This window comes from Ambystoma mexicanum, chromosome 4q, assembly GCF_040938575.1.
Source record: "Ambystoma mexicanum isolate Mex_15411 chromosome 4q, UKY_AmexF1_1, whole genome shotgun sequence".
In the NCBI taxonomy this organism is placed as follows: domain Eukaryota; kingdom Metazoa; phylum Chordata; class Amphibia; order Caudata; family Ambystomatidae; genus Ambystoma; species Ambystoma mexicanum.
This window is the reverse complement of record NC_090928.1, coordinates 1,121,279,296-1,121,306,484: the sequence shown is the minus strand read 5'-3', so window position 1 is coordinate 1,121,306,484 and position 27,189 is coordinate 1,121,279,296. Positions and strand designations below refer to the sequence as shown.

The following is a 27,189-nucleotide window of genomic DNA, read 5'->3' as shown; positions in this document are numbered from 1 at the left end:
GCACCGCAGCGGCCGCGCCAGGAAGTGGCGCCAATCAACCCCCTCACACAGAAGCAGCGCAGGTGATCCACATGCCAAACCCCTTTGACATTAGAGACACCTCAAACTTGGGGCCCCGTTGGACGATATGGCTCAGGGACTTCAAATTTTACACGGGGGCGATAGGACTTACCGATGACGCAAGACTGAAGAACACACTGTTCATGGCGGTTGGGCCAGCAGTGAGAGACATAGCCAGAGAGCTACTCGACGTCGACACAGTAACCTATGGTCAACTCCACACCAAACTATCCGAATACTTCGCTCCACACACAAACGTCGACTACGAACGCCACGTATTTCATACAACCAGGCAGGAAATGGGTGAATCCATCGACAATTTCGTGATGCGCCTGCTCATAAAACTAAAACACTGCAAATTTCACAGATATTCGAACGAAGAAGCTCTCAGATCACAGGTGATCGCAGGCTGCATCTCGCAACCTTTTCGTAAACAGCTCCTGCAAAAACAAAGGTCACTTGAAGAGATCCTAGCACTGGCTCGCATGGAGGCCGCCGTGGACTCACAACTAGACAACCTGGGGAAAGTCTCCATTCAACAGCCAGGGGAACCCGCAGAATCCATCAACAAACTATACACAAGCCCCAGCCAGAGCGGGAGACGCACAGAGGCCACCTGCTACAAGTGCGGGTACGAATATCCGCACGTTGGGGACTGCCCGGCCCTGGGACAACAATGCGCTGCATGCGGAGGCATGGACCACTTCAGGGCCACGTGCAAGAATGCCCCCATGACTGCACAGGGTAGACCCCGAACTCAAGACAGACGCCGATACAGCCGGCAAAGCCCGCCCAAGCCCAGAGGAGAGAGCGACAGGAAGCCGACAAAAAGAGAGGACAGCAGCAGATCCAGCCACTACTCCAGGGACGACAGGCGCTCGTCAGGGGACACGCGTCGCTCCCACAGAAGACGATACATCCGCTACATAGAAACGCGATCCCCCACCAGCAGCGACACCCCATCTTCAGGGGATGACCTGAGGAAAAAGGGCTACGTATGGGCCATCAAGACTAACACGTCCGCCACACAGCACAGTCCCATACTCACATTGACTGTAAACAACACGCCAGTGAAATTCCTTATAGACACCGGGGCCACGGTGAATATCATAAATGAACAAACCTACGAAGCACTAACTCCGCCTCCCAAAATCAAGAAGGCTGAAATAGACATCTACCCATATGGATCCACGACGCCCCTACCGTGCAAAGGCACCATAACAGCGTGGTGCTCCCACAAGCAGCACTCCGCGAGAATCCCACTGCACATCCTCAAAACGGAAGCAGACAGTGGCTGCATCCTAAGCTTCAGGACAGCTGTGGAGATGGGCCTGGTACACATCCTCTATCAGTTGATGGCCCACAAGTACCTTGCCAAGCCGGAAATAATTGAACAGACCTTCCCTAAACTATTCCACGGCCTAGGAAAACTAAAACACTGGAAAGTACACCTGCACATAGACCCACTCGTCAAACCAGTAGCCCAACACTACCGTGGCATTCCATTCAACATCCAAAGACAAGTAGAAGAAGAACTGGATAAACTGATCAAGATGGACGTTATTGAACCGGTTTCGGGGCCCACCCCCTGGGTCTCACCCATCGTCCCAGTCCCCAAAAAGTCGCCGGAAGGGTCCATCCGCTTGTGCGTCGACATGCGCCGGGCCAACACCGCCATCGAGAGAGAGAGACACCAGGCGCCCAGGATCACAGATATGATCCAGCTTCTACACGGATCAAGAGTCTTCTCAAAACTGGACCTAACTAAAGGATACCACCAGATCGAAATCGCGGCCGAATCCAGATACATCACCACGTTTGTCACCCACCTTGGATTATTTCAGTACAAACGACTCAGTTTCGGTATCTCGTCGGCGGCCGAGATCTTCCAGGAAGAGATCCACAAAGTAATTCGACACATACCAAACTGTCTGAATTACTCAGATGACGTCCTGGTATACGGCAAAACACAGAAAGAACACGACAGGGCGCTCCACAAAGTATGTCAGGCAATGGAAGAGGCTGGCCTCACGCTAAACAAGGCAAAGTGCGAATTCTCCAAGGGGTCGCTGAGGTTCTTTGGTCACATCTTCTCGGAGAAAGGCATGAGGCCAGACCCAGAAAAAGTTGAAGCGCTAAACTCTGCCACCCCCCCATAAACACAACGGACCTGCGCTCATTCCTGGGCCTAGCCAGCTATTGTTCTAGATATCTGAAGGACTACGCCACGGTCAGCAATCCCCTTCGACTGCTCACGCGGAAGGACACGCCGTTCGTATGGTCAAAGGAGTGTCAAGAGGCGTTCGAAGCCATCAGAAGCGCCATTTCACAGGCAGAGGACATGGCGTATTACGACGCCCGGCGCGACACCGAGGTGATTGTAGACGCCAGCCCGGTAGGCCTTGGTGCCATCCTGACACAAAAAGATCCGGAGGACTCGCGAAACGTCCACATAGTCGCGTACGCCAGCAGGAGCCTGACAACCACAGAACAGGCATACTCCCAGGCGGAAAAGGAAAGCCTGGCGGTAGTATGGGCCTGCGAATACTTTCACCTGTTTCTCTTCGGCAAGAGTTTCACAATAGTCACGGATCACCAGGCCCTCCTGACTATCTATGGAAATCCCAAAGCCGTCATGCCACCAAGGATAGCCAGATGGGGTCTGAGACTACAAGACTACCAATTCACGGTTAAGCACCATCCCGGAAAGGAGGACAATCCAGCCGACTATCTCTCTCGTCACCCCACGGCATCCACGGCATCTCAACCCTCCATCGCAGACGCGTACATTAACTATGTCATTCACCACCTACAGCCGCTACCCATAGGATGGGCAGAGATAACCGCTCAGTCGGAAGCCGATCCCGCATTAAGCATCGTCAGACATTGCCTTCTAACGGACAAAAGGGCCCTCATGAGGCAGCAAGCGAAGGCAGAAACAGACGAAGTCAAGGAAGAAGTCAAGGGACTACACCTAGTCCGGGACGAATTGACAGTGGTGGAAGGCATGGTACTGTTAAAAGGGTGTAAGGTCGTCATTCCGAGAGCACTCCGGGAAAGGACGATACACCTGGCCCATGAAGGACATCGTGGGATAGTGGCCACGAAACGGCTTCTCCTGCAGAAAGTGTGGTTCCCGCAGTTTGACAACCTAGTAGAAACAATCATAGGAGGATGCCACATATGTGCACAGGTAGCTCCGCCGCCACACCCAAATCCGCTACAAATGTCACCGCTTCCCACTAAAGTATGGGAGGAACTGGCAGTGGACCTGTTCGGACCATTGAATGACGGAACGCACGTCGTGGTACTCATGGATGAACATTCGAGATACCCCGACGCCCAGATCGTAGACAGCAGCGCAACATCGAGTGTTATCCCCGCCCTCGACCGGATGCTGTCAGCGTACGGGATCCCCAGAGTGATAAAGTCAGACAACGGCCCCACTTTCATAAGTCATGAGTTTCAGAAGTTTGCACGATACATGGGATTCCAACACCAAAAGATAACTCCCCGATGGCCTCAGGCAAATGGCATGGTCGAAAGATTCATGACCAACATCAAGAGAACACTACAGATTGCCCACATCCAAAACAAACCTTTCGAGCAGGCTCTCAATCAACTGCTCAGGGAGTATCGTCACACACCACACAGCACCACCGGCATATGCCCGGCAGACCTGCTATTCCGGAGGCCAATCACCACAAGGCTACCAGAGGACCCAAGACCCAAGGGTACGACAAGCCTTGAACGAGAAGCAAGAGTCAACGATGAGAGGAATAAGGCGCAAATGAAGGAAGCAACGGACAGAAAGAGAAGGGCGAGAGAAAATCCGATGCAGACAGGCGATGAGGTATGGGTCAGACAACCCAAACACAGGAAGGAAGAAGCGACATTCGCACCCGACCCCCTCATCATCACCCATAAGAAAGGAACAATGGTCACAGCACAAAGAAGCGACTGCACATCCATAACCCGAAACAGCTCACAATTCAGGCGGGTAAAACCCCATCACGGAGAGCGGTGGGAATGGGACAGAGACAGTGACGGAAATGACCTTTCAGAGGAACCCTACCAAGGAGACGCCGAGGAGTCAGAGATAGAAAAGGACGGTGCAACCCCGGCCAGAGACTGCTCGACACCGTGTGGGGTGAGGCGCCCTCAGAGGAGTCGCATCAAGCCTTGGAATTGCTGAAGGTGCTTTCCAACGGCCAGCGTGCATATGTCTCTGTGAGAGACACTGAAACTGCAATTCAAAAGCCATAAGCGGCTCAGCAGCGTAACAGTAGCCAAAAAGGAACACGACCTTCTGGGAATGTCCGTTTCTCTTCGTGAGTCTGCAGAAAATATCGTGATAGTCAGCTCAAGCCTTAATGGTCTAGTCATTGAAAATAAATAGACTACAAAATGTGCAAGCTGCATTTCTTACCTAAACGCGAATACTGCAGTACACAAGTTGTTGCCTGAAGCGCATTAGTCGCCAGGTGTCTCGAACGTAGTCATAGTGATCTGACTAACATTCGAGACACGGTATAGATAAACTCTCATGGTTCTGCAGCGCCACAGAGGCTGCGTGGTGGGTCGCAGAATTGCAACTGGGAATATACAGAATGGAATACGATGTGTGCACAGATACGTCCTTTCAGTGCAACAAATGATGACAAGGGCAGCCTGCATAGGCGCCCCTGTGTAGGGAGCCAAGTACATGTGTGCACACAATGGTGCATCCCTGCTGAGAATGGCGCAGTACACAGTTGCCACTCTGTTATTGACACCATACATAGAGGCGTTCCTACATCCACCTAAAAGTTGACTCCTCATTTAAGCCTTTAGTTTTGTTAAGGGAGTCGAGCCTGTAAATCCATCTAGCCTCCTTGTATATGGTTTGAAGAGGGAAAAAGAAAGAAAATAAGTGAATAGGATTGTCCTCACCGCCAGAAGAATTTAAAACGCGGTTGATGTAGGTGTGGTCCGCCTTTTCATGCTTAGGTAGTGCATGCATTGTGAGCACCGCTAACGATAACTAGAGGCCATTAATCTTTTGTTATGTTGTTGTAGGATATGCTTTCCTGTCAGTTAATTGAAGATGGAGGCGTTTCCCCGTCAGGAAATTAAGCGAGAGCTCATAGTAAATGCTCTTTTGGTATATGAATGGAGCTGTAATATAGTACAATGGATGATGGACAGGCAGTTGTAAATAAGGTGTTTTAATGACATTTTTTGTTGTTGTTTGTAAGTATTTTTAGAACCTATAGAGACTATCCGGGATGGTTTGTGAGAATTAGAAACATATAAGGGATCACCCACTGATAGTCAGGTCCTGAGGAAGATGGACATCAGTTCTAGTATTGATCTAGATTGGGTTTTTCCCATCGAAACTAGAAAAAGGAAAGGTCTACATCAAGTAATGAGAAGCTTTTCAGAAGAGTTGTTGTTCCACTTAACAGCCTCTAGTAGACGACTATTCAGAGTGATGGATTTGCACTTTTAGATTCATGATTGTATTTGAATCGGTTTCACATGGTGATTTTTGCAATAATGCATATGTACAAGGACAAACTGAGTTTTTTTAAAGTTTTATGTATATAGAATGTGGCTGCTTTTGTAGCAAAAAACGTTTTGCACAATTATATGTACTTACACATTCTATAGTATACTTACACCATGGCCGCAGTTATTAAACTTAGACCATATTATAAATAGAACATTTTCCACCACATTCTAATACTCCGTAATATATGAAACATACTGGATGTCTGGCTTCAGCAGTCGAATCTGTGCCATCAGCAGTAAAACCTCAGACATCGGTGACATCTCTGGGTCCAACAGTGAAACCTCTGGCTTCAACAGTGAAACCTCTGGCTTCAACAGTGAAATCTCTGGCTTCAACAGTTCATATGCGTAGAAAGAAAATTACTGTGAAGTAACCAAGGTGAGGGTTCTTCCTCCAAACACCACGCAGGAAACCATGCAAGTCTATTTATTTGTGCTCAGCAGTACACCATACGTCCCAGTGTAGCACAGGAAAAACACTGGCCCGTCCACACACCAGCTCAGGTCCCTAACTGTCACACAGAACATCATCCTTCAAACAACACCAACATTCCAATGACACCATCACATTCCACTAACAGCCATCCCAATGACAGGTAAGCATGACCTAATGTACAGGAGGCACATTACTAAACTTCTCGTCCATTCATTCATCAAACACACCAACAGAATAAAGTAACAGTAACCATCAGCATAATGCAACAGTGGGCACATTACAAAACCTCTCCCCCCGTTCGTTCACCACAATACACGCAAAGGTAGAACACTAGACATGGCATAATGAGCACACCATAGGATAATGTGGACATAGGGCACACTGCCCAAATTCACAACTGCAACAAACACCTGCCAAATTACAAGCAACCCACCATACCTGCCAACAAAAACCATAACAAGGTGAGAAACAGATGGAACATCCTCTCACACCACAACCAGAACCTTTCTGACACAAAACACCACTGTAAGCATTACACCTACCACGGGTCAAACCAAGATGTTGGAATATAAACAAATCAGAAACGTTAGCAGCCTGTACAGCACACAACAGCTAACCAACCACTGCAACACAGACAACCCATGCCATCCACCAGACACAAGTGATGGCAGATGCCTAACAGTGAAAAACGCCCTGACTCGCCGCCCAACGGCACTGGACAAAACCGACCAGCACCAGAAAGTTGGACTATGCCATACTCCATACTGTCTACTCAGTTGATCACGCCATACTTGTTACGCTCACCTGGTTCCCACAGGGGCGTCGATCGGACCCAGACAGCTGCGGTCTCCACCAACGTGATGCGTAGTGAAGAGATGACAATCTGGACTGGCCCGCCTAATCTCGTCTGCTGGACTCGTAGAAGTATTCTCCTACAAGTGGAGAAAGGGATTTAGCCACCCGTGGACTTTAGTGATGGCCCCCCAACAGTTCTCGTTCTCCCCACTACTAATCACCTCTGATATTCCCTTTTGGTAACTCACCTTATGTTTTTGAATGATGAGCTCTCCATCCTGCATGGCATGCAGGGGCGCGTAGATAACAGTTACTTCACTGGGTTGAAGGTACTGGAGGAGTTCCGGAGGAATATTGACTCCAGTGTCTATAAAGTTCAAAGAGTTCAATATGTCCGATGTTCACTCTTGTTCCATTCCCTCGTTAGGTTGCAGCTGGGTCCAAAAGAATATTGCCTGGAGGCAGCTGATGACGTTCAGGTAAGAGTATGTATTACCAAACACTGTCCGGTAAAAGTTGCATGAGTTTAACTTGCTGTTTTCTCTCCCTTTATAGGTGCGGCATAGGAAGATGCAGCGAATTAAAGAATAATACCTCCGGTGGTAAAGCAGGTAAGCCTATGGTGGCAAAGAGATTGTCCTTGTTGGTTTTCTCGGCTCACCTTGTTATTCCTTTTGTTTTCCCCCCAGGTGCTGGGTTTCGACGAAGAAAATGATGGAGGCAGCGCCGAGTTGAAAGATGCGGTGGACTGGTGAGTATAACGCGGCTCTGCTGCTGGCAAAGCAACGCGTGCTGAAATAATGTCCTTTCCAGGCTCGGAGATGTGCTGGGTCCGGAATCAGGTAAGGAATCAAATAATGTCTGTGATCTAACCTCTTCTCCTTTCTTTGCCTTTTGTCTAGGAGCTCCGGATTCGAGGCGGGCGTGGCAGAAGACTGGATGCTGACTTGCAGACACTGTGAGCGTCACGCTGCTGGATGCAGAATAACGCAAAGCATGGGCTGCTGTTCGGGCGTGGTTTAAATAGCCTGCAAAGTAGTCCCAGGTAAGAAGTTCCCCAGAACCACACCCGAGTGAAAAATAGTCCCTGTAATAAAATAGTCCCATCCAGGCCTCACGTTAGCTTGGACTCATTTGCAGCATGGTCTGCATAAGGTAAGTAAAGTCTAATGGGGGGCGTGGCTTGAGCAGCCATGGAGTAGGACGTGCTTCCCGTGTAGCTCTGGAGGATCCGACAGATGATCCGTGAAAACTACCTTTGAAAGTGCGCCATTGGTTCCAGAATTGATCACACACGCACGGGAATGTATGCTCTGCTCATTGTATAAAGATTGAGAGAATCTTAAGCGGGAGTCTGGAGGAATTGCTCGACGAACGACGGCGGCTGTTCGGTCCATTGTCACACAAGATGGCCGACAACAAAGGAAACGAAACTAGGGCACCTGAAGAGGACGAATAGAGACGGCGGCCACGGGGAAAGAACGACAATGGTGAGGTGAAGACGGAGCAAAACCCCTGGGGGCTGTGGGCCTTGGGTCGCGAAGGCTTGGGTGCTGGCCCGGACGGCAGGGGCCCGAGGGCAGTGAAGGTGTGAAAATGCAGGCCGCACCACGACAAGCACGAGAAGCGCTCGCTCGGCATTGATGAGCAACTAGCAGCAGTGAGAGGAGGTGGATGTCGTGACTGCCTGGAGATCACCACAACAGTCAGTAAAGAGCGGAAATTACGGTTGGGGAGACACTCGGACGTTGAATCGTAATAGGGAGACCCAACGAAGGCCGGAAAATGGTGGCGCGAGGGGCTGTGGGTAAGAATAAGAACAAACAACCCACAATGGATATTTTTGCGAAAACATAACAGTCTCCTGCGGCCATCGCAACCAAAGGCCCGATGGCACAGGCTGAGGGCGCCACAGCGGCTGATAATCATCAGATTTCAGAAGCCATTACAGAGCTGAAGGAATCTTGGGGGGGGTGCGATGTTGGACCTACGCACTTCCCTTGAGGCTAAAATTGAAGCAGTGGGCATCGAAGTCTCCCTGCTGAGACAAGATGTCAGGGGGCTGGCGGAACGCACAAGCAGCCTGGAGGGTGGGGCGAAATCTAACACGGACACCAGCACCAGCAATGCAAAGGATATCCATGTCCTTAAGCAACAGGTGGCCAACTTGGAGTCTCGAGCAGAAGAAGCAGAAGGGAGAGCGAGGAGAAACAATATTCGCGTGGTGGGTTTGCTGGAAGGTGAGGAGGGCCAGGACCCGACTGATTACATTGAGAACTTACTTCTACAAGGAATCGGGCCGGTACACTCTCGCAGGGATTTGTGGTGGAGCGCGCACATAGAGCCCTCATGAGGAAGCCGAGACCAGGGGCCCCTCCACGAGCGATAATCGCCAAAATACTGAACTACAAAGACTGCGAGAAAATACTGGAGGAGTATTTTCGGAAAGGCGGAACAATTGAGAGGGCCTCGAGCACTATCACGGCATACCCGGATTATACTATGCTGGTTACTATGTAACCATCAAAAGGAGGCTGCGGGCGGCTGGGTTAAAATATATGCTGCTGTACCCTGCGAAATTGAAGGTCGTGCATAAGAGCAAAATGCATTTTTTTGACACTCCGGAAGAAGCAACAACATGGCTGGATCTGCAGGGCTGCCCGGATCAAGACACGGAAGAGACACAAGATGGACGTGATAAGTGACTCAGATACGGTATGCATACTGTTATGGCGGCGAGCGAACATCCCAAGGGCGCCTAGGCGAAGGCTAAGAACGATGGGCCTGGCTGTAGGAGGCTGATATTCGATAACATATTGCTGATTGTGAGAGACTTGATGGACTGGAATATAGTGGCGGTTACATATATTTAAACTGTATGGCAATGTGTAGTTATTCGATGTGCTATTGGAGCGGCAGGGCGGAAGCACCCTACCCCCCGAATTATAGTTGTAGTAGGTTGGCCACTAGGGCGGCCTCACCCTGCGGAGCTTCGAGTACAGGTGAAAGCCGGAAAGAGCTAGATGCGGGGGAGCCTGAGATTCAGGGATGGAGCTGGGCAACAGTTGGGGGGGGGTGTTGGGGAAGGAATGGGAGGCGGGGGGAGAGGGAGCGGGAAGTTTGGTGTGTTTTGGGTTAAAGGGGATTTAGAATGGGATGCAAGCCTATATAGATTGGATTGGAACTCAAAGTTAAACTGCACCTGGAGGGGAGGGAATGGGATCATACCAGGCCATGGGGGACCTTAAAATACTCACATGGAATGTGCAGGGGCTTAATAGCTATTTAAAAAGGAACAAGGTTATGCTGTATTTGCGCAGGCAGAAAATAGATATTGCATTACTGCAAGAAACCCACCTTACACGTGAGAGGATGGACATGATTGCGGGAAAGTGGAAGGGGGTGTTGGTGGGCTCATCGTACTCGGCCTACGCAAGAGGAGTACTTATATGGGTGGGGCCACATGTCCCGTTTCAGCGGTTGCAAGTGGTGGCTGAGACAGACGGGAGGCTGGTTATGCTGGGTGATTGGTAGAGAACAGGGAGATAAGTATTGTTAACACGTACGCCCCGAATCAGAACACAGCGGCGTACATTAGGACACTGAGTGCAAACCTGAGCGTGTGTGTGGGAAGCGCAGTGATCTGGGGAGGGGACTTTAACTGCGTATTGAACCCGAGGGTGGATAGATCAGACGGGAAATTAGATAGACCGGCCCCTGCAGCCAGGGTGCTAAAGACACTGCTTGATGACTTTGGGTTGGAAGATGCATGGAGAGTGTGGCACCCTGGGGAAAGGCAATATTCGCATTATTCTGCCCCACAGCAGTTATCAACGAGGCTGGACTATGTCTTCGCATCACTTGAAATGATCGCGGAGATTGCACACATAGAGTATAGGGCCAGGGTCCTCTCGGACCACTCGCCCCTGATTCTTGCATGGCAATACTGTCCCCCGAGGGCGAGGATCCCGACATGGCGTCTACGAGCGGAGGCGTTGCGAGACCCCTTCTTTAGAGAGGATTTGCGGGAGGAGATAGTAAACTATTTTGAAACCAATACTGGGAGTGTGGAATCGGCGGGGACACTATGGGAGGCCTTTAAAGTTGTCATGAGGGGGGCGGCCATGGCGAAATCCAAGGGCCTACAGGGTGGAGTTTCGGCTGAACTGAGGGAGACGGTAGAGCGGAGAAGCTAGATTTGATACTTAAGCTACAGCAAAAATGTGCAGAATACTGGGAGAGGTTGTGTAACCTTAATTATAAAAAGTACATAAAGAGACAGCATGCGGGAGGTGATAAACCGGGGAGACTTTTGGCATGGTTATACGAGAGCGAGACCCCTAGAGCCACAATTAGAACTATAGAGAGGGAAGATGGTAGCTTAGAGGACACCCAAGAGGGAGTTAATCAAGCGTTTGTGGATTATTATAAAGTGTTATACGGGGAAGATGGGGAAAGTAGCCGTGTAATGATAGAGGAAACGCTTCATGATATGGGGCTGCCCAAGATAAGCGAGGAAGAAAGAGAGGAATTGGACACCCCGATTACCCTGCAAGAACTGGGGGAGGTGGTGAGGCAGTTGCCTACTAGTAAGACCCCGGGGACAGATGGGCTCCCAAGCGAATTTTATAAGGTATATATAGAAGAGGTCCTCCCCCGCTGCTAGAAATAATAAACGAAGCGTTCGAGACGGGCCGCTTACCGGAGTCACTGAGAGAAGCTGTCATAGTACCTCTCCCTAAACCTAATAAACCTGGGCGTAGCTGTGGTTCCTTTAGACCTGTGTCAATGCTGAACCAAGACGGCAAGATATTAACTGCTGTCTTGGCGAATAGACTGAAGAGGGTCATTAGCAAGTTAATACATCCGGATCAAACGGGCTATGTCCCCCATAGAAACATCACCAATAATCATAGGCGACTCCAGAGGATCATTGAGTTTGGCAGAGGAAGTGATGAGGAAATGGCAATCGTGTCCTTGGATGCGATCAAGGCCTTTGACTCCGTCAAGTGGCCGTGGCTGCTGGCGGCCCTGAAACACTAAGGGTTAGGGCCTGGCTATGTAAGGTGGGCGAAGATTTTGTATAGCGAACCGCTGGCTAGAGTTAAGACAGGATCTGTGATATCAGAGAGGTGGCAGCTTAGTAGGGGTACTAGACAAGGATGCCCGTGGTCTCCTATGCTCTACATACTGGCCCTGGAACCTCTCGCGATCTATCTGAGGCAACAATATGACACCATAGGCATCGAGGTGAACGGGGAACGGCATTTGATCTCCCTATATGCAGATGACATGCTGCTGTATGTGCGGTTTCCAGAGGAAAACCTCCAGTACATTTTGGAAGTGCTCAGGAGATACGCTGTGCTATCCGGCATAGCGGTGAACCCCCAGAAGTCTAGCCTGTTCCCATTGGGGGGGCATATAGGGGTTCCAGCGGAGAGGTTACCGGTTTTACAGGTACCGTGGGTGGTTAGTACTTTTCGGTACCTGGGGATAGACATATATCACACCGTTGAGGAGGAGCATAGGGGTAATACAGAAGTGGCAATCCAAAAAATTGAGAAATGCATGCGGTTTTGGGCAAAGCTGCCTTTGGCGATGATGGGGCGGGGAGCGATGCTAAAGATGGTGGTCCTGCCGAGGCTCCTACATTACTTTGGGAATATACCGTACCTGATTCCTAAAGGGTTCTTCACCAAACCGAATAGCATGTGTAGGGACTTTCTGTGGCATGGCACGCGAAACAGAGTGGCGTTATGGAAGCTCCAGAACTTCCATGACAAAGGGGGAATAAAGCTGCCCAACTATGAGGCGTACTATGTGGCGAGCCAGTTGCAGTATGTTGCCAAATGGCTCTCTGATGAAGAGACCTCTGAACTTAGGCTGTTTGGGCGTCATTGTGCACCTTTTTATTTGAAAGCAGTTATGTGGGCACCCAGGGCGGAAATGGTGGGGCGCCCTAAAATGATGCTACTAGGGTGGAAGGTGTGGCGCAGGGCATGTCAAATGATAGGGGACCCGTCCCCATGCTCACCGCAGATACCATTGGTTGTATTGACAGGGGCAGACGCTCAGCTGCGACTGATACTCCGGACCCACTGGGAACCGGCTGGGGTGGCAACGATGGGGGATATTTGGCAGGGGGGCTCTAGTGTTACTTTTGAGGGACTGCGGGAAGAAGCTGGGTTGCACGAAGGCCAGTACATTACGTATCACAGAATGGTACAGAGGATTAAGAGAACATGGCCTGAAACTGTGCTGGAGGAAGAATTGGACGCCACCATAGACGTGATATATGATATAGCTGAGGGGGGTCATGAGATTTCCAGACTGTATGAGATGTTGATGTCTAAAGTGGAGAAGGAGGTCACGCAGTTGAGAATGGACTGGGAAACGGAGGTTGGGGCCCAAATGGGAGATGGGATGTGGGAACGGGTGCAATCATAAGAAAGTGTCTAGAAACGCGAGGCCGAAACAGATACAGCTGTACATAACACACAGGGCTTATTTGACGCCTTGGAGGATATCGAGGTTCGAAAATGCAGGTCGGCAAGCATGCCCCAAGTGTGACGAAGAGAACGCGGGCATGGTGCATATGTTCTGGTCATGCCCGATCATAGAGAGGTTCTGGAGGGGAGTAAAAGAGAAACTAGAAGGAAGAGGGGTCAAGATAGTAGTGGATACGGTGTGGGCCTGTCTGCTGGGGGGGGTTCCCCAGACCACAGAAGCTCAGGCATGTAAGCAAACTAAGGGACCTGGCTTATGTGCTTGCAAAAAGAAGGATTGCCATGGGATGGAAGTCATGCCATGTGCCGAAGACAGAGGTGTGGTGGAAAGACTTGCAAAAATGGGCAGAAGCCGAAACCATGGCATGGCAAGAAGCGTGTAGCAATGGGGGGGAGGAGGAGAATGAGTCCTTGATAGCCTGGAAATCACTCATAGCCGGACTGTTTGGGTCATTAGACGACCCGAATGAGCCTGTGTGGAGGAGGAGGAGACCGAACCACAGGATGTGAAAACTGAAGGTTTAACGCAATAGACTCGCAAGGGGGGTGGGGTAGAGGGGCTAGTGGTTAGGAATTAAGAAAAGTGTAATGAAACTGTTGGAACATGCACGCACTGTTTGTTTGGTTTTTATTGTTTGTTTGTAAAATTTAATAAAAACTTTAAAAAAATTAATAAAAAAAAGTAAAGTCTATGAGCCTGGCGATGGCGCCAGGACTGATTTCTATGATGAGCCTGGCGCCTAAGGCGCCAGGACTGAATCCAAACAGCCCCCAGCCGGGGCTGTTGTGGTTTTAATGAGTATCTGGATGCCTGCTCCCGGGGCTGATGGACTCGATCCGAATGCCTGGGGGTAGGCATCATGACAATACTGCAACCCCCCCAGTTGGACAATGCCAATTTAAGAGAACGAAAAGTCAAACCCCAAACATATGGCAAGCAAAACTCCAACACTCATCCTCGCCGACTGTAACCAACAATCTAAACTCACCATACACCACACTCCATGACTGTTACCAAACGTCTAAACTCCCCACTCTAACCACATTCAAAACTCCCAACTGTAACCAACAGTCTACACTCACCACACACCACGATTGTAACCAACAGTCAAACCTCCACCACGCACTACCACGCACTACCACGACTGTAACCAACAGTCTAACACCACCAGACATACAACACACAGTAAGCAGGCACACCGGAAACATAACCGATGGAGGCATTACTTGCAGCCTTTTCAAATCCACGTCCCGCGTATGACATCAGGTGAAGAATGGGAAGAAATATGCACAACCACATGTCACGACTAATAGAAACCCAGATAGAGAATGCACCCCATACAGACAACACTCCAAAACCACAAAAGGTAACACGACACATGCAAACCACTTCAGGATGAGAGAAATATTTTCAGATTTTGTCCACAAATGTCCCCCATGACTAGGGTTTAGTCCTCACATGTCCCCCATTGCATGATGCAATAGAGCTCACCCTGCACGTACATAAATGTACTCCTGTAAAAGAAACAACGTTAACACATACGGCAAAACACTAAAGTTGCTGCCCCACATAACCAGGTACATTGCCCGCACACATATGTCCAAAATGCACCCCTGAAAAGGAAACCACAGTAATACATGAGGAAATACTGAACACACTTATCAGGGAACCCAGGGGCCACAACATACACATCCACTACAAAAAGCACCTAGCAGGCCCCAGACATACAGTAAACCATGACCGACCCCACTAAAGAAGCACTAACCCTGAGGATACAACACCAACGCCACAACACAAAAATTACCAGCCTCCCCCAAACACCTAACTCCAATAGTCTTTCGTTAAGGCAAGGGCTTTCAGATGAACATAAAAGCCCCATAGGTCTGGGTCCATTTCTCTTAAGTTGTTTACAAAACTGCTACACCTTTCACAAAATTCCTCATAGCAAAGCTCACCCATGGTACATATGGGTCAGTTCACCTGGGCCAATGGGCCCCATTACGACCCTGGCGTTCCCGTAATGAACAGTGCCGGTACGGGACCGGCACCGTTCATTACGGGATGTCTTATTACGAGGTCCCCTAGTGGGACCCGCACAGAACGTCTGGTCAGACCAGACGTCCTTTGCGGGTCCCGCAAGGGGACCAAGGAGCTAATAACGGGCCCGTTATTAGCTCCATCCCCATTCCCATTGACCCTATGGGGGCAGAAATGGGAATGGGGATTGGTTTTGTGAATGAGGGATTACCGGGTCCTCCAAGGTTGGAATGACCCGGTAATTACTCATTCACAGAACCGGTACTGGAACCCGATATGGAGGCAGCCATGCCCTTATTAAGGGCATGGCTGCCTCCATACTTGTAATGAGGCCGAATGTCTCTTCTGTTCTCTTTCTGATCCACACTCCTCAAATGCTTGCTCTGTGATGGCTGGCCACCGCCCCCCCGCCATATATCTCTTGTCCTATCTCCATCCATCAACGGGACAAGGGACTTTCGCAACTGCTCATTGCCCTCTAATTTGCCAGCTGTAGGAGCCGAAACTTCTTGAAGGACCTGCTGCGTTCCATGGTATGCACGCTGCGTTCCACGACAGTGCTGAGTTCCATGCTACGTAGCAGCGACGCTGCTACCATTGCCGGTAATGTCACCCTTTCTCCTGCGGGATCGGAGAGGAGAACATCTCCACACCTCATAAATGTGCTGCTCAAAGATATGCTTGCTATAGCCACGATACGACTTCTGCCGCCGCTGTGCACCGACCCTGTGCCGCCCGACCCACAGTAGCGGCATCCAGGAAAGAGTTCTCTGGCACCACCACTTCCTGAACGGGTACTAGATCCTGCACTCTTCCAGCGCCGCTCAGCCACAGGACTTCTCAGCACCTCTCTCCCAGCAGGATTGCTGCCTGCTCTGCCCAAACCGCAGGCAAAGTGCCACTACTGGACTCCGCCTCTCCCCAGCAAAAATCCTCCCAGCTCTGCTGGCCCCCGACCAACTCCTTGGGCACAACCGCCTACAGCCGCTGGTGGAAGCAGCTGCACTTGCACCGCCAGGCCTACAAGTCTTGCCTGGTGGTCCTGTGGATGGGAACTTGTCGGGGACAGTGCCTGTGCCTTCTTGTGCTGCTCCCCCCAACAGCTCCTGGTCCTTACTCCGAAAACCAACTCGGCACCAGTGAAGTAACCGAGGTGGGGGTTCTTCTTCCAAACACCACGCAGGAAACCAGGTTAGCCGATAGGTTTATTTGTGCTCAGCTGTACACCATAAGACTTAGTCTAGCACAGGAAAAACACATGCCCATCCACACACCAGCTCAGGTCACTGTCACACAGAAACAACACCAACATTCCAATGATACCATCACATTCCACTGACAGCCATCCCACAGCTAAGCAGCATGAAGTAATGTACAGGAAGCACATTACTACACTTCTCCCCCTGTTCATTCATCAAACACAACATCAGAACATCAGAACAAAGTAACAAAGTAACAGTAACCGTCAGCATAATGCAACAGTGGGTACATTACAACATACTGCATAGTGTCAGCATCAATATTCCATGATCAGTTGACTGATTCAAGTCTAAACATATAAGTGTCACATCAAGAGAGGAGATCTTTTTACCTGGTTAAACCGAGGGAAGGTAAAATTAGCACCATGAAGATCAGAAAAAAGTAGACTTTATACATCATGACTCTGTTCTCCGTCGACCTAATAAAAAAATGTGTGAAATGATTAACAAGGAATGTAATTATCAATTTAACATGAACTTAAAGCAAACAAAGGGGTGTGCACTAGTACTGGGTTGCACCAAGGTAAGGATATCTAATTTATCGGCTTGTTTATCGTACTAACTTGCAATCAATCGTCCATAAAAACACCCTGCCACACCTTCACCAAATCCACCAACTGATAAATCCTTTTCCCCAGAGTGTTTTGTGGCACCACCCACTTCAACCTCATACTACAACCCTCCTTGCTAGTGGTGAACATATGGTTGCTACTGTTGACCTAAGGTTAAGGTGGAGGTGACTCCATGTCAAGAGGACACCACTTTCCCAGTTTTTGTATTTTAACAACTAGTGTACTTTGGGTGTGGTAATCTTTGTTAACTTCAATTGAAGAATTTCAAATTAATCACCGAATACAAATGATTTATAAACAGAAAGCCAGGTAGCAGAAAAGTGTCATTTAGTCCTCTCGTCAGGCTACTTGAGGCCCAAGCAACAGATTGTATTATAAGTCAATGCATTCACTAAACAATCTTATTAAATAAAGTAATTGTTATCAAAAATGTTATGCCACTGAAACACTTTTGTGAAGGGGATGTTATAGTTACAACCCCAAACCTAACACCAGTGTAATTTGACAGCTATCGGTAGAGAAGCATTCATAACACCATACATTCAAGTCTGCATTCAGGAATGTGGCAGATGCAGGAATGAAAATGGTAGTGTTGACACCATTGTGGATATTTTGATTCTGTGAGGAGCACGTTGAAGTCCAGTGGGGCATGCGCTGACCCCCTAAACAGACAATAGCAGGTCAAAGAAGAATGATGTGATATGCCTGGTTTTAGTTTGAACGAAATGGCTGAAGTTAATTGTGGCTTAGTTCCCGCACACGCAAATACTTTTAGATTACTTTTTATGATGCTTATAAAGAAACAGCTAGATGAATTATCACCAAACAAAACAAAGCAAGCAAGCAATTTGCTAGCTTCTCACACAAGTTTGAAGTAAATCTTTCCGGGGTTTGTTACTTTAGATGATAGCAAAAATTCCATATGGGAAATGCAACTTTTGGGGCTCACCTCATCATTTTCTTCCCTTGGACAGAACTTCCGAAGAATATAAGTAATGCGAGTTGCGAAAAAGTCTACTGCCTTACTCTGGGGGCTTCCAGTGGGTGGACTAAGGGCTCTGGGTGCCTCTCGGAGCTAGTGGATGAAGCCCTCTGGGGTGGAATGAGGAGGATCCCCTTGCCACCCAAACTTAGACGCCCCCTAAAAGACGGAACTGACACATGTGGTTTTTTAAGGACACCATCCCCTCGCACAGCCATCAAATGCATATTTTATGTTCTTGCGCCACTTGCTTAGTGAGTCAGCTTGGACATTAAAGCACCTTATTCTAATGGTACTTGTTTGGTGATACTACTCAAACACAGAGGCACATCTCATATTTTTACGCTCAGCAATCCTGCTCAAGCATCAGAGACACACTACATGTTCCTGTGGCAGTTGGGCCACAAGGTCACCTGAACATCAAAGGCACGCCAAGCTTTCCTATAACCATCGCTCAGACATGACATGCGTTTACATTTTCTTGCACCACTCACTTAGCGAGCCTGCTTGTGCATTAAAGCACATTCCACTTTCTAATAGCAATTGCTTGGTGATACTTCAACATCAGAGGCACACCTCATATTTTTACAGTCAGCAATCCCCCTTAAGCATCAGAGACACAATACTGTGTCAGTCGAGCCACAAGGTCACCTGAACAAAGGCACGCCAAGCTTCCCTATGATGATCACACAAACAGAACACACTGATGTGTTTGCCTGCACACAAACTCCAAGAGCTCAGACAGGGAAACAGTTCAAGATTTTAAATGCTTTAGCTTTCTTTCACCATCAATTCACAGATAGGGGGAATGTTCTAGCTCACCTTGTTGCTTTAGCACCCACATCATTAGTAAAAGTCAAATCCAAGATGGTAGGTCAGCATTTTAACGGCTTTGATCCACCCAAAAATGCTAAAGCAAACAGAGTTGATCTAACTAAATGTAGCCCCTCATTTATTTTCAGCCGCAGGTGGTAACCATCATAGGGAGCCCAACCTCAGGAGCGGGGTCACTGTCCTAACTAAACTCAAGGTCCTAGGTAGGCAGTGTGCACGTTTGGAGTAGGAGCTGGAGGAAAGTGTTTCGAAAGAGACATACAAGAGGTTGTCAGAAAACTGGAGAGATTTGGAATTTGGAGAGCCATATATGAGCTTGGAGGCAAAGTAAAAGAGAGGAGGAATTTGGAGATGAGGGGGGGATTGTTCATCTAGAGGAGGTTGTGTTGGAAAGGAGATTGATTGGAGTTATTTGGACTATTTTGGGTTGAGATAGGTGGCCATTGCTTAAAGTCATCTGGAGGAGATTGTCTAAACAGAAGGATGTGGGTTGAGTCATCTGAAGGTGGTTGACAGAGATCAGGAGAAGGTTGGTTGAAGACAGCTAGAGAAGGTTAAGTGGGAACATCAGGAGGAAGTGCGGGTAGCGAGCAAGACCAGAAAAGTAGGATAGGGCACACTTGGCCAAAGTCAGGATATAGGGGGAAGGCCCCAATCAGAAGGAATGGCGAATGGTGCCTGTGACAAGTCATACATATGGAGAAGGATCAAAGCAGTATAAAGGTTGTGAAGAGTGTAGGAGTTAGGATCCTAGGGCAGTGAGATGACAGAGACTTACTTATAGCCACAAACACTATGGCTCAGTGGAGGAGTTGAAAAAGGAAGCCGAAAGAGACCCAAAAAGAAGTATGCAGTGACCCCCGAGAAGAGGTCCCACGAAGATCAAAGAAGAAGGGCGTGGGAACCCCTTACATCCAAAACTGAGAACCAAAGAGGGGAGATCCTAAAGAGGTACAGAGAAGAAAGTTGTGGAATCCCTTTAATCCTGAGTGAGATTGATAGCTTAAGGAGAGTCCCTGAGCATAACAGGGGGACAAAGAGGGCACGACGAAATTCTTTCAGCCAAAGTTTGAGAGCTCAAGGAGAGTCCCTAAGTAGAAGGACGACAAAGGGTGCAAGAAGTCCTTTAAACCCAAACATGTGCCTCCCTGCGGGTCAAGAGGGAGACACCCAGGCATTTGCAGAGATGCATTCAGTTTCAATTGGTTTACAATTATTGTCCCACTTTGTTCGTTTCGGCCACCCTGTATGCTTTTCCCAGAATAAAAAGGTGATTTTAAACCACAATTCTGCCTTGGCCTTGTTAACGATCCCCATCGCTTCGTGACTGTGTATATACTTCTTTGAGAGCTACCTTCTGTTTTGTCAAACAGCATCAACGTTATTAGTTCCAGAAGATGCTCTTATAATGTGGAGTCCAACTTAACCATGTCTGCAGAATCGCTATTGATCACTCTCCAACATACACAGGAACTCAAAGGAGGACATCCGCACAACATGAACTGGCATTTCTTGTGACTATAACTGGAGGTGATCTAATGCTAAGTTGTGCATCAGTGTGACTATTTTATTCTCGCACAAGCAAAAACACACTTTTTCACTAAACTGTATCCGAGCAAGTCACTGGCAATGAGGAAGAGCAGATAATCTTGAAATCTTTATATCGGTAACTCAAATTATACATTTTATGGGTCAAAGAAAACTAAGTTGCCTCCAAAAAAGCTTTATTATGTTAGGGTATAAAGTGTGACGGAGGGAGGGTGGTCAGGTAGAAGTATCTTTCAAGCTCTGACTCTCATCCTGAATGTCCCAAGTGACATCCCTGGAACACTGAGGGAACTCAAGGTTCCAGTATAACTACAATTCCATGGGTTTATTCGTTAGGTGAGGTGTGAGTGCACTATAGTTGATCAGTGAGCGAGCACTAGAGGTTTAGCGCTTTTGGATTATAAGTAAGGATGTAAGCGCTCTAGAATTTTGTATATTTTTAAGCACATGCTACACAAACGTGTGTGAGAGGACATGAGTGTGTGTCAGCGTTTTGATGTGGATGAACAAGGTGTCTATAGGGTATTCGGTATGGTATATTAGCACATAGGGCCTCATTATACGGATGGCGGCGGACCAAGGTGCTATTAGCTATTAGCACCTTGGTCCATGCCGGTAAAATACCGGCACCGCCTTGGTGGAAAAGGGAATTACCGCCCTATTCCAAGGTTGGCGGGGCGGTAATTCCCCTTTCCCCCATTGCCCTTCCCCATTCCCATTTTCGCCCCATAGGGCTCTATGGGAATGGGGAAGGCGCTAATTACGGTGCCGCAAATTGCGGCACCGTAATTAGCTCCCTGGTCCCTTTGCGGGTTGGTTTTTAACGCCTGCAAAAAGCAGGCGTTAAATTCTCCAACCCGCAAAGGGACCTCGTAGTAAGGCGGTAAGGGTTTACCGGTACCGGTAAAATACCGGTACCACCCACCGCCTACCGTTTAATGAGGCCCATAGAGTTTTATGGTTTTAGTAGTATAATGCATTGTAGTTGTGAAGGCACTAGAGTAGATGGAATTTAGAGGAGAAAGCACATGGTGTGCAGAGATTTTAGCTGCGATTGTGAGCCAAGCACATAGTGTAAAGCAGTTTTAATCTTGGTTTTTTTGAGTATTTGGTCAGAATGACCATTGGAGTGTAAATGTTAGGGACACAAGATGTAGCCTAGAACCACTGAGTGTTTTAACATTGGAGTATTTATCTGCTTTTTTACCTCAGTTGATTTCCGGAGATGTACTGTCAGTTCATATAGATGTGGAGAGTTTGTGTATTATGTTGTTGTATATAGATGATACAAACATGTGATGACTAGTGGAAATATTTGATTTTAAAATGAATTGTCTTTTTGCACATACATGGAAGTAGCTAATCCATGTTGGTGTAATGGTTTACCGCTGTAACTCTGTAGTTGAGGTGGACAATGTTTTTGCACACGCGGGCTAAAGGTGTGGCCAACCCTGGTTCGTATGCTTATATTGTGCACCATGTCTATGTGGTTGTGTTGTATTTATTGTGCTTGTTGTCTAGTTTGTTGCTTTTCTGTCATTATTCTGCCTTTTGATTGTTTTATTTCAGGAGAGGAGGTGGTGTTAGATGTCTGGAAGAGTGTCAGCGTGGTGGTATTGTTAGCTTGTTGGTTGATTGACTTAGTGGTTCTATTGTGGGTGACTCGACAGGATGTTTGAACGCCAGAGTGGTTGCTCTGGATTGCAGAGTTGGAGTCACTGTTGGCGGAGTGAAGGTGTCCGTAGGAGTGGCAGTCCTCTGGCTTGAGGGGTGGCAGACCCAGGCAGAAGGAGTAAAGGTTTTATTTAGAGGGTTTGCGGATGCTATATATTGGTTTTGTCCTAGTGTGGGTGATTTGTGTTATAGAAACCCGTTTATAACATTAACTATAGAGTTGTGTTTACAGATCTATAGTTAAGGTTACACTGAACTTTACAATGTAAAACTCAACAAAAAAGCTTCCTTTGTAACTTTTGTTCTCGTCCGAATTTGTCATGCAACCAACCCAACCAAATCCAAGAATCGTGCCAAATTTGGTTAAGTTTCATCAACATTTTCATGCCTAAAATGACTGTGCGGAAATAAATGGCATCAGGCTTTTAGAAGAGGGTGAAAAATGCACTATTTACTTCACTGTATCTCAAAATTGTGTGCTTCAATTTTCGAGATTTAGATCACACACATCTTGGGTACAAATAACGCATACTGCAGACATTTTGAAAATCATGGTGGAGGAAGATCATCAGAAGTAGCTGCGAAGGGGTGCCTGACCAACATTATCGCACTCAAAATCTGTGCACAGCTGTGCCTGGAGCAGCACGTCAGTGAGTTGCAGCCCCAGTTTTCTTGTGGGGTGTCTGTGTGCTCGCTGAGATGGATGCCGCTGCCTTCCAAGCACCACATGTGCCGAGACAGCAAGGGGCACTTACACCAATGCCTGAGTTTGACATCTTGGGGTCCCCATCCAACCTGAAACTGAGATGGAGGATGTGGATCGACAGGCTTGATATGTAATGTGGACTAAGAAACAGTTTGTAATGTGTAGCACCAGGCAAAAGGATGACAAGTCACTGTACAATTTCTATGGACGGCTGCACCGCATTTCCCTGCCGTGTGTCTGGGATAACCCTGATATGATGATAAGGAACCAACTAATACAGGGATGTTCGTCTGGCAAACTGCGCAGGCAGGTGCTGCGAGAGCCTGGAATCACACTGCTGCGCATACTGGGACTTGGACACTCCCAAGAGGTGTCTGAGGTGAGGATGTCAAAGATGGTGGCGGCTATGCGCCCAGGGAAAGTGGAAGATGTGTGTGCTGTGGGCCACGGTCAAGGTGGCAGAGGAGCAAGACGTCCAAGCGGAGGTCAGCGGGACAGGGGTGCAAGAGCCCTGGATTTGTCCACGAAGTGTGGGTACGACCTCCCACACACGCTGAATGCCCAGCGCAAGGAAAATTGTGTGGACGCTGCGGGGTGCTGGATCACTACGCCCCAAATGTGCAGAGCCCCAGTGCTAGTGATGATACCGAGGGGGCCAGTGAGAACTGGATTCTTCAGGTCACAGCGCCCGCCCAATGTCGTCCAGATAGACCAAGGCGAAGACGGTGCCCCTCACGGGGAGGATGACGATGAGGAAGAAGAAAACAGTGTCCTGAGAGAACACAACCCTGGGTCTGTTGCAAACAGGGGTAGAGGAGGATCTCATTATATATAGACACATTTCACTGAACATCTTCCACCACCGGATTTGTGAAAAAGGAGTATCTGAATCTACAGTACCTTGATTTAGTGTAATTTAAAGTGGCCTTGTATAGAGCACCTTTGCTTTTTCTGTGGCCTCTTTGTGCATGGTTCTGAATGAACAGGCCTACGCCCTCCCCTTGTCCCACACACACAAACAATGAGCTTGAAACACCCATGCATGAAAACTACAAACAATGTGCTCAGAATAGAATAAGAAGATGTAAAGGAAGTGGCAGCTGTGAAACTTGGGGTGTTGATTAGTGCAGGCCAGAAGGACCAGAGTCTTGTACGCTGGTACGATACTACATGGGTCGTTACACCTGGGTGTGTGCATGTTTTATCTGGAGAGTTAAGCACAAGCGCTATGAGCTGCCAGCTCTTTGGTACTCGAAAGGCTGCTGTTATGTCCATGTGTGCTCTTCAGGTGTTCCTCTGATTGGAGTTGAAGGCTATGCTGCATTAGTACAGTTCCCTACCACCACTGGGCTGAAATCGAAGGCCCTGTAGTGCGGTTATTAGTCAGAATAGCGGGTTCTTGCAGTTGTTTGGATTCTCTTTTGTGCTATCCCTGCATCCTTTTCTTCTTCCATGAATGTGAGGGACAGGCCCTAGGGGGCTGTCCAACTACAGGCATCGAGGGCCAGAATCCTGACGGGGTTTTCAGGAGACCCCTCATTACTATTCAGAAGATAAATTTGCATAGTGTCGGACTAGATAGTTTTGTGAATCAGCCAATAAATGTTTGTTGTAAAAACGCAGTGCCTCCCCATGATAGAAAAGGCATCAAACAAAACCAAGAAGGTAGGTATGCCTCTACTACATCAGCACAGGACCCTTAACTGCCACAAACGAACAAAAAAAGGGTGACCGAAGGAATAACAATATCAATGGGGTATCTAGCATTTTATTTTTTCACCAATTTTTGGGCTGCATTTGTGGCTGGCTTGGATACCATAGACAGAATTACAACACATAAAAAAGAAATAGGGCCTCATTACGAGTCCGGCTGTAGCCGTGCCGGAACAACCGGCAGGCTGCTGCCGGACCGTAATAACATTCCGCCTCTGTGATTGACAGAATCACTGGGGCATTACAACCCCGGTGACCCGGTAATTCTGAGGCCAAATTCTGTAAATCCCCATTCCCATGGAGTCCCATAGGACTCCATAGGGATGTGGACCATGGAAACACTGGTTCCATCTATGATAGAGCCAGTGTTTCCATTACCGCCTGCAGGCGGGTGGCGTTACTTTCGCCAGATCAGACCTGGCGGGAGTGACACCTCCCGCCTGCAGAACTCGGAATCAGCCGGTCCGGAAACAACAGTGGCGGCGGGTTTACCTGCACCGTTGTTTCCGGACCGGCAGGGTCATAATGAGGCCCATAGTACAATATACATAGCAACATACATTAATACAAAACGGCCCAATATGCCAGTGCATAAAATAATCAAGAATAAAGTGTCATAATGCAAACCAAACCACCTCAAACAGTATTAAAGTGCCAAATATCTATACATAGTGCAATGTTGCACAATATTACTTTCTTCACAACAAGGCAAACATAGTAACATGTGTTACTTTGTCGAAAAGGCTTCAAAGACAAAAAGGTCTGGCTCACCAGAACATACTCTCTTCCTGGAAAAAACAAGGGGGTTGCTTTGCTAATGGGAGGAATAAAGTCACCAGAGATCACCGCAGACATCACCATAATATCGCCACATCTACTTATGCATTCATCAGTTACTGTGCCATAAGTACCTGCGCCCAGGCACCTTAGCCCAGACTGGGCCACTGCATGCATTCCACTACCGACCCTGTATGTTGTGGCGCCCACGGTCACCCGTCTCCCCCTCAGTTTATATAGTGATGAATCAGATTCCAGAAAGATTGTTCAACGGACAGAGAGAAGATCAAGGGGTACTGATAAAATAGAACTGGGCTGACAAAGTGACCTATTCCTGAAGCTTCTGACGGATCAGGAAGAAATGCCCAGTTATGCCCGTGCCACACACTTCAATTTGCTAAGGGATCCAGAAAAGGGCGCATGAAAGAACCAAGGTGATTGCTTACCTGGTCCAGTGGGCCTCCAGGAGCGTTGAATAGTAGACGATGGAAGGCAGAAGGCTTGAAAACGACCACAGGAGGACTGTTGGGAAGAATTGGCTGATAACTGGGCTCTGCAAGACAAACACGTATCCTCATTACTTTCTATTGTCCTAGAAGCTTAGGGGAGGTTTTGAGTGCTGCATTATGATAAGTGTGGATGTCAGGGAGCCCGTTACAGCACTGGTTCCTCGTTTTATGGTAACTAGACATGTAAATATCCACAGGTCTAGTCAAGGTTTGAAGCTGCTTACACACCAAACTAATAACAGTGTTAAGTCGCATAGTCTTGCCCAGCTAATTCAAGAGTTGGGTTATGACCGTCCACCTGCCCCCTCCCTCCACCTCACTTCTTGGTCCTCCTCTCCTCTCTCCCTTCCCGCCTCCCTGCCGCCCACACCCCCCTCTGATTGGGTGTCCTCGTAGTCCCTCCAGGACTACGTGACGAACGCTCTCCACGCTCGCTTCCTTGTTGAGCCTGAGCGGGATCGAGCGGTCGCCCGTAGCCCTGTGTGGCCTGCTGTGAGGCTACCTTCCAAGCCCCGCTGGGCTTCAGTAAGCTTTTACGGTTACTGTTTTTGTTGGTGCTCTGTGCGCATTGTGCTGCCCCCTGCTCCCTCCCTCCACCTCACTTCCTGGTGCTCCTCTCCCCTCTCCCTTCCCGCCTCCATGCCTGCCCACACCCCCCCTCCTCTTCCTCTCCTCCTGCCTTAAATCCCACCCCCCTGGGCAGCCCCCCTGCCCGGCAGCCCCCTCGGCTAAGGGCCCCTTAGGCAAAGGGCGGCTCCTACGGCTGCGGCTCCCAGTGTGTTTGCAGGTGTCCGCAGAGGACTCCAGGCACCGGTCCGCCATTCTTTCTGGTTAGCTCCACCTGCTCGCCCACCAACCTTCACCACTTCAGTTTTTACCATCAATTGTGGTAAACTAGGCCTTTTTCTTCCCTCACAGGACTCTCAAACTTAGGTGGCCACTACACTGGGTACCTAACTCGTATTTACTGTTACTGTTACTGTTGCTCTGTAATTGGTCAACTAGGGCTTTTTCTTCCCTCGCAGGACTCTCAAACTTAGGTGGCCTCTACACTGGGTACCTAACTCGTATTTACTGTTACTGTTGCTCTGTAATTGTGGTAAACTAGGGCTTGCCGCTTCATTCCTGTCCGCTTGCTCTCGTCTGCCTCCCCCCCCCCCACTCCCTCCTTATTCCATGGTGCTCTCTATCTCTCCTATCGTCTCTAACTGCTTCTCAATTGACTAT

At 48.5% G+C, this 27,189-nt stretch overlaps 1 protein-coding gene across 3 annotated transcripts in view; it reads right to left on the bottom strand.

Moving 5' to 3' along the window:
- The window catches only part of TMEM63A (transmembrane protein 63A), a 778,572-nt gene that overhangs the window by 174,756 nt on the left and 576,627 nt on the right, over window positions 1-27,189 (bottom strand). For all 3 annotated transcript variants that reach the window (XM_069608694.1, XM_069608696.1, XM_069608695.1), the window contains exons 15-16: window positions 25,900-26,006; window positions 16,980-17,066 (exon numbers count right to left, since the gene is read on the bottom strand). In XM_069608694.1, the coding sequence (XP_069464795.1) occupies window positions 16,980-17,066; window positions 25,900-26,006 (194 nt within the window). The remainder of the gene's footprint in view (window positions 1-16,979; window positions 17,067-25,899; window positions 26,007-27,189) is intronic.